Below are 14,587 nucleotides of genomic sequence, written 5' to 3'. Positions count from 1 at the left end.
CCCGTCGGAAAACCTCGTTCTCTCTATTTAAGTGTGAATGAAACCAACTTTTTTATTCATAAAATTTTAATGATTTTCTCTGTAAAAGTGACGTGCCCTCACAATTTATACACTTTAAAAATTAATCCGAGGAGAAAAATAATGGATAAATAAAATATCCCATATTCAAGCATCCTATTTTTATTCTTTCAGTAATCCTTAACGTTATAGCGTCATACAAGCATCACATACATCGGAAGACCCGTGTTAATTAGCTTTAATCAATTATATACAAGTGATAATAGAGGGGGAAAACAACGGGTAGACAAAAAGCATCATGGAAAATTGGGGGTAAATAAGAAGATGGTGGTGGTGTTGGGGGGTATATATGCAAAAAGATGGAACGAGAAATGGCTTTTAGCTCTCGAGGCCCATTTTCTCTTCTCTCCCCCCTCTCCCTCAGCTTGAAGCTGCTGTTGGTGCTTCTCTCTCATCAGTAGAAGAGAGAAGCAATTAAAGGCTTTCACGACTCTCCCATTCTCTTTGGAGTGGAGGTTGCTTTCTGCTTTCTTTTTGCTGTAACTCTTGTTCTTTTGTGAGCTGTGACCTATAAAAAACTTTGTCAAATTTTGAGAGAGAGAGAGAGAGAGAGAGTTGACACATGGGTTCCTTCAGATCCAGGGAACCCAGATGGGAAAAGGCCCAAAGGTGACATCTTTTGGATTTGGAGGAGGTTTTCTTGTGATCCATCCAGTTTCAACCTCAACCTCAACTTTCCTAGGTTCTTCCCCCTTTCCCCCCCTCCTCCTATTTCCTGTGTTTATTCATCATAAAGTTTAAATCTTTGTGTGTGTGTGTATGGTAGCTAGAGAGGAAGGGGCAACTGTTTTTCTTTTTCTTTTCTTTTGTTTTGGTTTTAGCTTTTTGGGCTGAGATTTAATTCATCAACCTACAAAGGGGTAGAGTTAGATGCGTGTGTAAAGGATTGGATCTGTGTTTTTAGTAAAACCCTGGAAACTGTCTGTGGGAATGGCTCTGAAGGAATGAAGAGGAGGAGAAAGAAATTAAACCATTTTTGAGCAATGAGGGGATATTTTGACTGTAAAGACTTAGAAGGCTGCCACTATAACTGCTGTTGTGGGATTAATTTGCAAGGGAACTCCGCGGGGATTAGATCGAAGAGGGACATAGATGGAGATGTCTGTGAGTATTGTGACACCATTGTTTAAAGTAGCTAGTTCCCTTTGTGACAACCCGGTGGAGTTTGCTCGAAAGAGATTGATGGCGGATGCCGCTACTTTGCTATCAGATCCTGCAACTGCTGATTCGGCTGTGGAGGGTGAAATTGTGGTGGCCGGTGATGATACTGAGGTTAAGTCAATACCCGGAAGTGATGATGAAGATGCAGCCTCTGTGGTTTCTGTCGATTCGGTGGTTGCAGAAGATCTACTAGCTGACATTGGAGCTCTTAGCTCAGTGAGTGAGGTGAAGAGCATTGTTACCAGTGTAGAGATTTCGGACCTAAGTTCAGGTTTGGTGACGGGTCAAAGTGCTTCAACTATTTTTGATGGAATAAGGCCCAGTGTTTTGTTAAAAGAATATGTACCACTTTGGGGGTCAGTGTCAATATGTGGGAGGAGGCCAGAGATGGAAGATGCATTAGCTGTAGTGCCTTGGTTTCACGAAATTCCGCTCGAAATGCTAATTGGCAATAGATTGATAGATGGGTCAATCACGAGCTTGAGCTCGTTGCCTGCACATTTTTTTGGTGTTTATGATGGCCATGGTGGTGCTCAGGTAACCACCCCCTTGTTTTCGTTTTCTTAAATTATTTGGTTGGCTAAATTACGAAATTGGTATTTTTGTGGGATAGACTTTCCTTTTTGGTATTTTAGTTATTCCGGCAATATTAAGGTATTAATTCCGACTTTTCGCAACAAATAAAAATAACAAGCCGTAAAGTGTGTCCTACGAAAATACCAATTTGGTTAGTTGACCGTAGGGGAAATTCAATATTAATACCTTGATGTTGTTGGAGAAACTAAAAATACCAAGTTGGAAAAAATGTCCCACTAAACATAACAATCTGGTAATTTACCCTATTTCAGTATGTGTAAGGTTATGTAATTGGACTACGGTTGGTTTTAATTTCAGGTTGCTAACTACTGTCAAAACCGGGTACACTTAGCTCTGGTCGAAGAAATTAGAATTTTAAACAATGGCACGATAGGCACAAATGAAAGTGATTTAAAGAAACACTGGGAGAGAGCCTTTACCGATTGTTTTCAGAAGGTTGATGATGAGGTTGGAGGAAAGGCAAACCATGGTTCTGATGTGCCATCAGAACCCATTGCCCCAGAAACTGTTGGATCTACTGCTGTTGTTGCTTTAATTTCATCGTCTCACATAGTTGTCGCAAATTGTGGGGATTCAAGGGCTGTTCTTTACCGTGGCAAACAATGTATTCCGCTTTCAGATGATCATAAAGTAAGATGTGGCATTTATGTTCAGTTATGGCTAATTTTCTAATCGATAGTTATGTATTCAGGGCAATAAATCTTGTTTACTCTTATATTAACCACAGCCAAACAGAGATGACGAGTATGAAAGAATCGAAGCAGCTGGGGGTAAGGTTATCCAATGGAATGGGTTCCGTGTATTTGGTGTTCTTGCAATGTCAAGGTCAATTGGTATGTATAATTCTCCTCTAGGATTTTTACCTATGCTGTTTGATATTCTGAAACAAGCATCATGATTGCATTTCCTTGTGATAAATGATTCCCTTAAACTACCATGTTTGTGTAAGTTCTTTGTGTTAAATGTTCATTCTGACTTCTACAGTTGAAGTAAAGGTGTCCTTGCTATAGGATTGTGCTGACTGATAGGTTTCATTGTTAGAAATTTAGAATTTTGCCATTTTGATGATCTGTGATCTGTAGTTTGTTGTTTTAGAAAAGAAATTTGATGTAGACGTGTAGTTTGACTCTGATTTTGCTCTATTGTTTTAGAAAAGAAATTTGATTTAGACGTGTAGTTTGACTCTGATTTTACTCTAGAACTCTTATACTAAGTGAACTCTTGATGAATCCATTTAATTTGTTTATTTTTTCTTTAGCCCTCTCTGCTCTCTTAACAACCAAAATGCCATAGCCCCCTCTGTCCTCTTTAATGAACTATTTAACCCTCGATATTTTTGAATTTTTCATTGACTAGCTTCATATGTTTTATGTAGGATCACTGGATAATTCATCACATAATCTACAAAAGTATACATAGATACTATGTAGCTTTCTCCCACAATCTTCTAAATCGTGTCACTTAACTATATCGTAGAACCTTGTATTCTCACTTGTAGTCGTTTAGGTAGTTCATCTGGGAAACTATGAGATCTTATGTTCCTATGCATCCTATAGCCGTCTGATCTAAGGAGAAGCTTCATTCATTGTACTGGTTATTGCATTGTGGAATCACAATGGAAGGTGAGTGCGTTGATTATAGTGCTTTTTAAACAAAGCATCAATTCATATCACATTGTTTATATGAATTTGGAGGTTACAAGTTACATTTTTTCATTTCCTACTTTGCACACACCTTTTCCAAGAGTTAAGTGCTTACAAGATTGCAGAAGTATCTTTGGACTACTATGTATTCGTATAGTTTAATGGTTATCTCCTGTCTCTTTATTTTTTCCTTTGCTCCATTGGAGGTAATTTATTTAATTCTAGATCTTTATCACTAAATATACTTTGGTCTTTTAGGCCTTAAAGGTTCATATTGTTGTTCTATAGGAAAATCTTGTTGTGGGTTGTGGAGTCTATACTTAACCACACTTTAATCTCGGTTTGCTTGGTTGAATATGTTATCCATAAGCCAAGCAGACTTGTCCTCAATTTCACAATTAAGATTTCTGTTTTTATAGAGCTGGAGGGAGGGTGATGATTGTTGCGAAGGAGCAATGAGGTAAGTAAAAAAATTTCAATGTTGATATTGATCAATGTTGATGTTGATAACCTATCCTTTTAAAACAGAAAATAACATACCTCATTTAAATAATCCAGTAGAGAAGATCAATTACATAGCTGATCCAAGTCTTCACTGAAATGTATTTTCATCAAAAACATTTACTACATTTTTCAGAATGGACTTCTGCAGCTCAAAAAATTTCAATATTGATGTTTTGTTTGTCTTTTTGATGAAACAAGTATTGTTTGAAGCCATGTCTTCATTTGGTTGTGTTTCTTTGTGTTTTTGTGGGGCTGGGGGTAATTTCTAAAACATCCGTCGACACGTCTGATATTGTCTGAAATGCCATTTTTTATGTTTAGATTTCATGTGGAACACCTATGATCTGTATATACATTATCCAATAAGACACTTCAATATTTACTAAATATCCCCTGTATATCCACAACATCGCAATCTGATATTGAGTTTTTAGTCTTGCATGATCCCATTATTTGATATTTAGAACACTGGGGAGGGAAGGGGACGGGAGGGGACTCATTAGAATGAATATTTGTCAAATACAGTATGTATATTACTAGGAGGTTGTTAAATCTAGGTCAAGTGGTCAGGAAGTTTTGCTAATCGTAAATCTTTAACAAAGATTACACATGCTAGAGCTGAATGTTTCTTGGCTGAATTTACTAATTGCCATGTCCACAAAATTCAAAGAGGATTTTTTAAATAAATCAGATTGTTCTTGTAAGTGAATAATCAAACACTAAGCCAAACTTGTAGTGCGTAGTGAGGAGGTTGCATATTGAATCAGCTAACTGGTGGAGTCAGTTTTCTGATCTAGTTTACTGAAGAGGGTTACTGAGCTTAAAGAAGGAAGAATTTGAAGGTGAAGCATGTGGAAGTAAAATAATGCGGAGTTGGTAGTTTAAAATCTGGAACTTTGGGTGAATTCTAGGTTACCTTTAATTTGTAAAATATAGACTATGATCGATTAACCCTGACATTTTATAAGATATCTTCAAAAGTGCTGAAATTATGAATCGAATTTTATTAGGAGAATAGTAAAAAAAATGACTCATCCATGATAACATGGAGTAGTTGAAGAGAAAAATTAAGGGAAAATTGCTTCAGACCCTCTACTTTTGGAGTTCCAAGTTTCTCCTTTTGACATTTTTCTCTAGCCTCCCCTCTCTTGACGCAAAGATTCATGCATCCATCCCCTTGGTATCATATGCCTTTTTTGAATATCCTTAAAGTGCCCTCATCAGGTCGTCATCCCCAACCTCTCAGCTTCCCATCTCTCATGAACCCTCACTCCTTCAACCACTCCTTTGCTGCCAACCTCTCTTCCTGTGTGACTGCCTTTTGTCAACGCTTCATTCCGTCGCCCTCAACCTCTCAGCTTCCCATCTCTCATGAATCTCACTCCTTCAACCACTCCTTTGCTGTCCGTCTCTCTTCCTCTGAGATATCAAAAGAGGCAGCGGGCAACGACGGAGGAGAGATTGGCACCGATATGGTCAACCTCACTAAAGGTGGCAAAACATAGGTAAATGTGAAAAGTTCAAAACAAGTTAGACGCATAAGGTAACAATTAATAGCTAAAAAAGGTGACGACATTTCACACAAATAATAGCTAAAGATGACAAAAGTATGCTAAAAGTAACAAGTAAAACACAAAAGTACCAATTCATAACTAAAGGTGAAAAAGTTCAAAACAAGTTAATAGACACAAATGATTAATAGTTAACGGTGATAAAATTATGCTAAAAATAACAAGTTAGACATAAATTTAACAATTAATAACTAAATAGGTGACAAGCCATCGCTTTTGCCTGCTGCCTCATCGCCAACGTATCCTTTGCGTCCCTTCCCCTCTGGCTTCCTTCAAGCGCTACTACTGCCTTACTCTGGGCTGGCCTGAAGGGAGGGGAGGCAAATAGAAGGCAGCCAAGGGCATCTTATGCAAAGTGAAGCAGCGGTGGAGGGATGTGGCTGCTGCGGGGGAGAGGTCAGCGGTTAAGCGGAAGGGATGGTGGTCGAGAAAGGAAGAGAGGGTTCGTGGGTTCACGAGAGAGAGAGAAGAGGTTGAGGGTGATGACGTGACAGATGGTATTTTAGAGAGATTCAAAATTGCATGCAAGTCACGGGGTTAGATACACGAATCTTTGGGTGAAGGGGGTGGAGGTGTGAGGAAGATGTCAACGAGGAAAGGTTAGATCTCTAGATGTAGGGGAAATGTAGGGGGCCTCGAGCAGTTTTTCCAAAAATTAATAATCTCACCTGAGGATAGTAGATGTTGACTGAAAACATATTATTGTGCTTAGATGATGTTGGAGAACGGTGATGGAGAAGAGAAGACATTGTAGCACTGTCTCCTCAGTTGAATATTAGTCTAGGAACTCGTGTTAAAATTGACAAACCAATTTTCTAGTTGCAAGCTATATGCAATTGGTTGTTTTGACATATCCATAGTGGATATGTATATGATTCTAGGATATATTTTATACTTGACATATACTTGTTAGGAAATTTTTTTTACAATGATTGAATACATGATATAGATATGTATTCTGGACCTTGAAGTTAAAAATGTAATATTTCAATAATGTCTTTATATAAAATTTCATATTTATAATAAGGAATATGATTCTTCACATAATTACTCTACATAGATTGCTATAATTGTTTTATGATGTTTGAGATTTTGTGCTTTTAAATGTTTGCTCAAATAATGGAAACATACTGTAAAGCTATATTTGTACTATATCAGCTCATCTGATTAGTAAGCCGATCTGGGCTGATTTATCAGATTCTGATATTCGTGATCATAGTGGATAGTCAAGAAAACTGTTTTTTTCGTACTCTGGATTATCTTTCTATTTTCTTCCCTTCATTGCTTTGCCAGTGATAATTTTTTTTGTTTTCTTATTTTCTGCATTTAGTATATTTATTTGTTATTAACTTTTTAACACTCATGGCATGTTCTGCCGCTAAAGTACTTGAATCCTAAGCCCTCTCTTGCCGCTTTGTTATAGCTTCTGGTTTCTGCAACATTCGCACCTACAATTGGCAAAATATGGAATCTTTGTGCTAACAAAGATTTCTGCATGTGTGTGGTCTGTGCCTGAGTACATACATGATTGCAGGTGCATGCTAGCATGTATGTGTACATATGTGCAAGTGTGCATATTATGATCAGTACAATGTGTCTCATCAAGTGTATGCCTGCTAATGTGCCATGTGTTGCCCATGCTCTTTGAGTTTTCAAGTGTATACCATCAAAGTACCACTAATGGTCAAAGTGCAACCAGTTAGTATGCATATTTTGGGCGGCGTATAGATCTTAGTTGGAAGCAATTAAGAAGGATAGTATAATGATTAACCTAGTGGTGAGGATAGCTCTCAGAATAATTGAATGGAAGAGTAGGATTCATATAACTGACCTAGAAAAGTTTGGGATGAAACGTTTTACTGTTATAATGATTTCTACCGAATATAAAATATTCTAATCTATTACAAAGTTGGTAATAAGGGAGCATTAGGATTGTTAATATTACCGTCCATACCCGTGAGCACCAGAAATACTCAGTTCTCTGCTAAATACAGGGGACAGATACCTGAAACCATGGATTATTCCAGAACCAGAAGTCACAATAACTCCTCGAGCAAAAGAAGACGAATGTATCGTCCTAGCTAGCGATGGATTATGGGATGTCATGTCAAATGAAGAAGTATGCGATGTCGCTCGAAAGAGAATTCTTTTATGGCACAAAAAGAACGGAACAACGACAACAACCGCCTCTTCATCATCTCAAAGAGGAGAAACCGCTGATCCTGCTGCTCAAGCCGCAGCAGATTATCTCTCGAGGCTTGCTATTCAAAAGGGAAGCAAAGACAACATAACAATTATTGTTGTTGACCTCAAAGCTCAGAGGAAGTTCAAGAGCAAGACCAACTCTGGGAGCTAAAACACTCGGTTCAAAATCTGTCTGTATCAAAGCCAGAGGATTTGCATTTTTATTATTCTAATGTCAGTTCCGTATAATCTTGTACGGTTCTCTCTTGAACGTAGGCTGAGAGTACTGGCTTTGTAAATTTGAGGTGTGCTGGAGGTTATAAAATTGGTTGTAATGAATCAGCCGTAACACCTTCTAACACTTTAGCTAATTGTATTTAGTTTTTACTGCCTCCGAGTTTACTGCTCTGAGAGGTATCTGGCTGGGTTAAATACTACCATTTTATCATTCTTCACCATTGCAAACGTTATCGATGGAATCCATTTACTAGTTGATTTCTATGGAAATTACCTCTTGACCTATGTATGCAAGAGGGCTGTCCTGTATTGGATGCAAAGTCTATGTCTAGTTGGCAATTGCGCGTGTGCGATTATGTTTCGATCAAGCTTGCACAGGTTATGATACTTGCAAGAACATAGAAATACATGTTAACGATTGAAGACTCATGTTCAGTGTGCGACGGATTTAAAAGTTTATACTGATAATAATTGATATTTTTTTTAGCTTTCGATGTGTATGAGATATTTCATCTGATGTGATACCACGATATTTCACCATTTACATTTATACGAGACTCCTTTTTTTTCTTCTTCTTTGAAACGTCAGAATTGCTCGACTCATATCCATGTCTCATAATTATCGTTGTTAAATACAAATTCCATCAGAATATTCCCCAGATGGAAAGCGTTGTGATGCCGATCCATTTGGGGGCTTAACTCCCAGCACTCCCCCTATTTAAAGAGAAGCAGAAGAAACTGTGGCATTGCTCTCAAAGCAGACATACAGAAAACAACACAGATTCTAATTTTGCGCATAATTTATTTATAAATCATTCCTTGTGGTTCAACGGATCTCCAAATCTAACATTACAGCTTCAAGTTCAGTCCATGGGATAACACATGCAGGTGAAGTTACAGTTTACACTAGCTCCTCGCATAAAACCTTATTAACTGCCTCGCAAACTTCTTTTTAGTACTTTCTATATGCCAACTCCTTCACCACCTCTCCAAGAGGTCCCTCTTTCCTAATACTCTGTACCCACTTTGTATTGATTCCAACGCGCTCAATGCTCTGCTTCAGTGTTCTAACAATTGAAGGTGTGGATCGGGTAGCAAAGAATTCTTCTGCTTCCTTTGCTTTCTCATCAGAGCAGAACTGTAATCATATAACCAAGCTATGTTAGAAAAATGTTTTTGCCCCCTTGCTCACGAACTGAAAAGGTCTGAGATAGATAATGACCGGAGAGACAATGTAAGTAACAAATCTGCCAACTAGATATCCAGATCCCCATGTTTTCTTAATGTGCTCCCAGTTATCCTGTACACCGATCAAGGACAAAATAACAATTAATTAGGTATCTTTCCACATGAATTGAAGTCACATAAACACCACTAAAGCATAATTTTTCTCTGGTCCTAACAAGTAAGGTTGCATGCCAGGAAGTCAATTCTGCAAATATCGTACTCTACAATATATTTAATAGAGGATGAAAAGTAAACAACACAAACTAAATTGAATCAGAAAGACTAGAACTTCGAAGAAACTGTGTCATGGGAAAATTATCTGAACAAGGGCATGCAAGATATATAAAGGTGGATAAAGTTAGAAGTCAGTTGGTCGCTATTTCATTTAAAGCAAGCGATGTTTGTTCTTACAACCCCACCTTCCAGGCTTTATTTCCAAAATAAAAACTGTTAAAAAAGATAGTCAAACATTAATAGACACCAATCGACTTCTTTCTCTAAGGAACTTTTATTTCTTTGAAAAGAAGTGGTTTTCTTAATTAAAAGACTAATGAAAGAAAACCATAGTACTTTTTCCAGGCATGACATTAAGATGAATTTCTTCTTTCTAGTTCTATTCAGGCAGTTGATTAAATCAGGGATGTAGCTGTTTAGTAGCTCAGAAAATGATACCTTCAACCATGTCCATGCAACATCACGCCCCTCCCTACTAACACCTGCAAGTCCAAATATAGCATCTTGATTCCGAACCTAGAAGAAAAGTCAAACTAAGTTGAGCAACTATCACAAAATAATACCACTGAAGGTCATCACACAAAAAATGAAAAATTAAATGGAGTCAAAGTAAGCTGTATAAACCTCTGGAGACAACAAAAAATTAAGAACATCTCGAACAACTTCTGGATCTAGGCAAGATGCCAGAGAACCTTGCAGTCACAAGAAAAAAAAATTCAGCATCAATGTATAATGTTATAATTTTTCATCCATATAATGTGGAGAATATTCGACATACTGAGGATACGGGTTTTTTCCTGGCTTAAGTCAGTCTCCCTGTAAACTTTCAGAAGGTTTTCATATCCAGACTTGTCCATACTATTAACAGCCTGCATTACTGCAACATATGCAGCCTACAAAAGAATTTAATAACGCCAATGAGTATATGTGCATGGGGCATTAGAAAAGTATGCATGTACTTGTTATATAGTCAACCTTTCTTGTATCAGGAGGAAGGAGAGATGTATTTCTATCATCTAAATATACACCGAAACACCTTAATGCTTCATGCTGAGTAACATCATGTCCGAGTTCAGCAAGAGCAACCAAAAGTTCTCCCCTTAACATCATATCCAAGTGGCCTTCTCCTTCCTTAGAATCCCAACCTAGCCTCCTGAAGAAAAGAAAGAAAGATCGAGTTGAACTCAAAAGATGTTACACCACTAATGGTAACCAAGTGCTTGCTTATAAAAGTGAAATTACACCACTGATAGTAACCATCTATAAGAGCGAAAAAGGATTTCTTTCAAAGAAACAATTGGGTAGAAGAATAGAATGATAGAATAGCCATGTTTTAGACATCACATTTTTGACATAACATGCAACTATAAATTGACAAAGGCATCTTTTGACTGAATCTATCTAGAATAAAAACAAAATAGCAATATGAACTTTGGTCGGTCATACGACCCCATGAATGCAGTAGATTAACTGCAAAGGGGTGTTATTCATTTAAGATTGTTTGGTAGGACTAGGAGTGTTGTCCAAGAACCTTACATTTTAGGATTTGGATTAGGACTGAGATATTATTTATATATATTTATTATCTAATATTTATATACTTATTTGCTATATTTATTATCTAATATTTAATAAATATTAAATATATATTTATATAATTAATATATATTTATATAATATTAACATATATTCAATATCTAATTTCTATATATTAAAAATTTGGTAAATAATGAATATATTTAACATCAGTAAATATTAAAGATACAAATGATTAAATAATATTTTAGTTAATTTATTAACTATATTTAAAAATTCATTAAAAAGATATTTGAAATTAAACATATTTAATATTTAAATAAAATATTAAATATGCTAAATAATTTAAAATATTCAAGTATTTAAATTATTTTATATATTTAAGATATGCTAAATAATAAATATATTTAATATTTTAAAACTAAATATATTAAATATTAGTTTTTAACAAATAATAATATTAAATATTAGTTTTTAACAAATAATAATATTAAATATTAACATGATTAAATAATGTTAAGTATTAAATATATATTGTATTTCAAATGTATCATATATATTTAAAGAATTAGATTAAAAAGAAATTAAAATGAAATATATTTAATATTTTATTAAATAACTAATAATATACAAACTAGTATTTAATATTAAGTAGAAGTGTTATGTAAATATTAGTTAGTAATGTTAGTTTTTTTTTTTAAATGTGGAGTCATAAAAAGGAGGAGGAGAGAATCCTAGGAGTAGCATCATAATTCACCAGTTTTAACTAGGATTTTTTTCCTTAAAGTTTTTTCTCTAGAATGTATAGAGTAAAATTGGGATTTGGATTTTAAAATCCAAGTCATAATCAAAATCCTAGACAACCAATAACACTTAAAATCCAAATCCTCATCCTAAACCAATAAAACTTAAAGTTAAAATCCAAATCCTAGTCCTAAACAAATAACACTCTACATGCAAATCCCAAAAAGTGTCCTAATCCTAATCAACAATCCTCAACCGATAACACCACCCACCCAACAAAAAAGAAAAAGAAAAAAGAAAAAATTCCCCTGCATGCAATAGAGTTTCCAAGTTTACGGAAAATCATTGTCTTGTTTTCCTTAGCCAGGAATCCGACTCCAATTGAAAGATAGTTGATACTAGGCTTCCTCAATTTAAATTCTTGACTAGTTTTTTCCCCATGTAATGCATGTAATTAAATATTATCATGTTATTAAACCTTTGAAGACAATTATAAGTGAACAATTTAAAGATAGTAAAATTTTAAATTTTACATTTATTTTAGATGGAGAAAATATAGAGAAGAAAAATGAACGCCCAGATAAAAGGAAAAGGATAATTAATGATAAAGAATATGAAAAGTCACATAGCTATTTTTTTGCCAAGTGCCCAAGTTTGCAAACAAAGGCTGCTATTTTATTAGTATAGTGTTGATAGTATAGACATATATTCACAGTTTAGTGGAAAACCAAAACTTTGTAGCATTTTGTTATCCCAGGACACCTATACATTCAAACTGATGTTCTGAAAATTGAATAAGCAAGTGCATACATCAGGTTGCAAAAGGAATGAATGTTGATGAACATTTTTATCTATCTAGAGAAAAGTAAAAGAAGCAAAGCCATGAGGAGTTACTCTGCGGGAAACTGGAGAAGGTTGATAAAAAATTGTTTGATGTCATTCAATAATTCTGGAACTGCATCAGCTGCCACATTAACAATCTTGCGACTTATCTGTTAAGGGAAAGCACAATATTTATCTTTCAAGGCACAATCACGAAACAATAAAGGTTCAAAGATCTACAGAAGCACATACCGTGATTACGAGTGACAGCACAGTATAATCAACTTCTTCCCTGTAAGCAGCCATCAAAGAGAGTAAGGATGACAATGTTTGCTTGCCAGCCATGCATAGGGAATATGCATCATCCAAAATGCCTAAATTTGAAATATTAGGCAAACATTTTAGTTATGATGTAACAGAGAAATACAATCATCACGCATAATCATATTACCAAATCTATCCATTGCAGACAGTTGTTTCGACTCTATTGCATGCCTAAGCCCAGCAGCAAGCTCATCATTATATTTCACCCTATAGAAACCTGTTTGATCAACATTGCATTTGATCCAAAAGTGTCTCCCACTCTGTTGATTCCCTGTCCCCACCAGGTTTGAGTCCGCATTTGAAGAATTTATAAATTCTGTCAAATCTAACTTTTCGTGTTTTGCACTTAATAGGAACTTTTTCTGAGATGAATATGAACCACAACATAATGTTACAGGAACTATCCATTGTCCATCACCTGTGGATCCACTAGACAAAAACTGAGACTGCAACAGAACAATACATAGTGAACACGTCATAGAATGCAATAAGTCAAAGGAAAACATGAAGTAACTGAGCAATATTACATAAGTACTAATTTACAATCTACTTTTTCATAGAATACATTGCACCAAACACTCAAGTAAGATTTTGCATGATAAACATTAATACGGGGATACATGCCGGTGTCTTTGGATTGGTTTGCGAGAGAAAGCGAACATGCTATGTATATAACAACATATATAAATCCTCAATGCACCCTAAATAACAAAAGATGATTCCTAGAGACAAGTTACGAGTATCTTTCTCATGTCACTGACATTGGAGACACGACAATGGTCACAAAAGATGATTCCTAGAGATTAGCTAATTTACGGCCCTTGCTACAAGATCAATTTTTTTTCTTTATTTAATGCGCAATGAATGCTTCACTGATATGTATTCCCCCTTTTGCCTCATATTTATAATAATCAATCTAGGAGATTACATGTTGCTTCAGAAACTGTAAAATTTTCACTGGTGATACTAACAGAACTGGTACATTTGCCTTTGTGGCAATTAACTTTCTCATATTAACTACTACCCAAAAATGAAAAAAAAAGGTTTTCACCTTAGAAGTTAAATAAACACAACTAATATCAGTTTGAAATTAACTATGAATCACTTTGGATTCTGATACTTTTTAACAAATTTCATTAACATTAATGATAATCTCTTCATTGTAGGTAAGAAAGAGAACTCAAGATCACGAAGTTTCAGATGCTTTCTTTAATTTAGATTATTTCTGTTGCTGTGATATTCAATTAATATCTTTACATTGTATAAGTTATTTACTTTCTAATATTTTGGACCAGATTATAGAGACATTTCAATGTTACATGTGATGATACACTAATTTTCATTACTATTAAATTTGACCCTAGCAAGTATGAAGCCTGCCTCGAAAGGGCAGACAGCTTGTAAATGGTATCCAATAAACCAATAACCCGATCCCCATTGCTTGTTTGTTTTTGACTTCCAATGTAAAAAAAAAGGAACCCAATTTTTTGGGTTAAATTTGGATAAAAAAGTGCAATTTGATTAATTGGAAATCATATTTGGATTTTAAATATTTCAAACCTGATAGCATTTGGATAGTTTTTTTAGGAGGGGAGGGGAGGGGAGGAGTTGGGAAGGTTACAATGCAAACCATCTTAAAATTGTGTTTGTTTACATTTTTTAGTAAGAGGGGAAGGATTTTTTTTTTTTTTTGGCGGGGGGGGGGGGGGAAAAAAAAACAATTTT

At 35.3% G+C, this 14,587-nt stretch overlaps 2 protein-coding genes across 2 annotated transcripts in view; one reads left to right on the top strand and one right to left on the bottom strand.

Moving 5' to 3' along the window:
- Positions 398 to 8,196, top strand: LOC109827871 (probable protein phosphatase 2C 53). Its single transcript, XM_020394894.1, has 4 exons — positions 398 to 1,776; positions 2,134 to 2,466; positions 2,564 to 2,669; positions 7,549 to 8,196. Exons 1-4 carry the CDS (start codon positions 1,171 to 1,173, stop codon positions 7,908 to 7,910), a joined length of 1,407 nt encoding a protein of 468 aa, XP_020250483.1. The 5' UTR covers positions 398 to 1,170; the 3' UTR covers positions 7,911 to 8,196.
- The window catches only part of LOC109827863 (aminopeptidase M1-like), a 13,628-nt gene continuing 7,796 nt past the window's right edge, over positions 8,756 to 14,587 (bottom strand). The window contains exons 10-18 of the mRNA XM_020394885.1: positions 12,990 to 13,308; positions 12,791 to 12,912; positions 12,611 to 12,708; positions 10,412 to 10,589; positions 10,215 to 10,329; positions 10,061 to 10,128; positions 9,875 to 9,952; positions 9,198 to 9,275; positions 8,756 to 9,113 (exon numbers count right to left, since the gene is read on the bottom strand). Of these exons, the coding sequence (XP_020250474.1) occupies positions 8,928 to 9,113; positions 9,198 to 9,275; positions 9,875 to 9,952; positions 10,061 to 10,128; positions 10,215 to 10,329; positions 10,412 to 10,589; positions 12,611 to 12,708; positions 12,791 to 12,912; positions 12,990 to 13,308 (1,242 nt within the window). The 3' untranslated portion in view covers positions 8,756 to 8,927. The remainder of the gene's footprint in view (positions 9,114 to 9,197; positions 9,276 to 9,874; positions 9,953 to 10,060; positions 10,129 to 10,214; positions 10,330 to 10,411; positions 10,590 to 12,610; positions 12,709 to 12,790; positions 12,913 to 12,989; positions 13,309 to 14,587) is intronic.

This window comes from Asparagus officinalis, chromosome 1, assembly GCF_001876935.1.
Source record: "Asparagus officinalis chromosome 1, Aspof.V1, whole genome shotgun sequence".
NCBI classification, from domain to species: Eukaryota; Viridiplantae; Streptophyta; class Magnoliopsida; order Asparagales; family Asparagaceae; genus Asparagus; species Asparagus officinalis.
The sequence above is the reverse complement of the archived record's forward strand: the minus strand, read 5'-3'. Positions and strand labels throughout refer to the sequence as shown.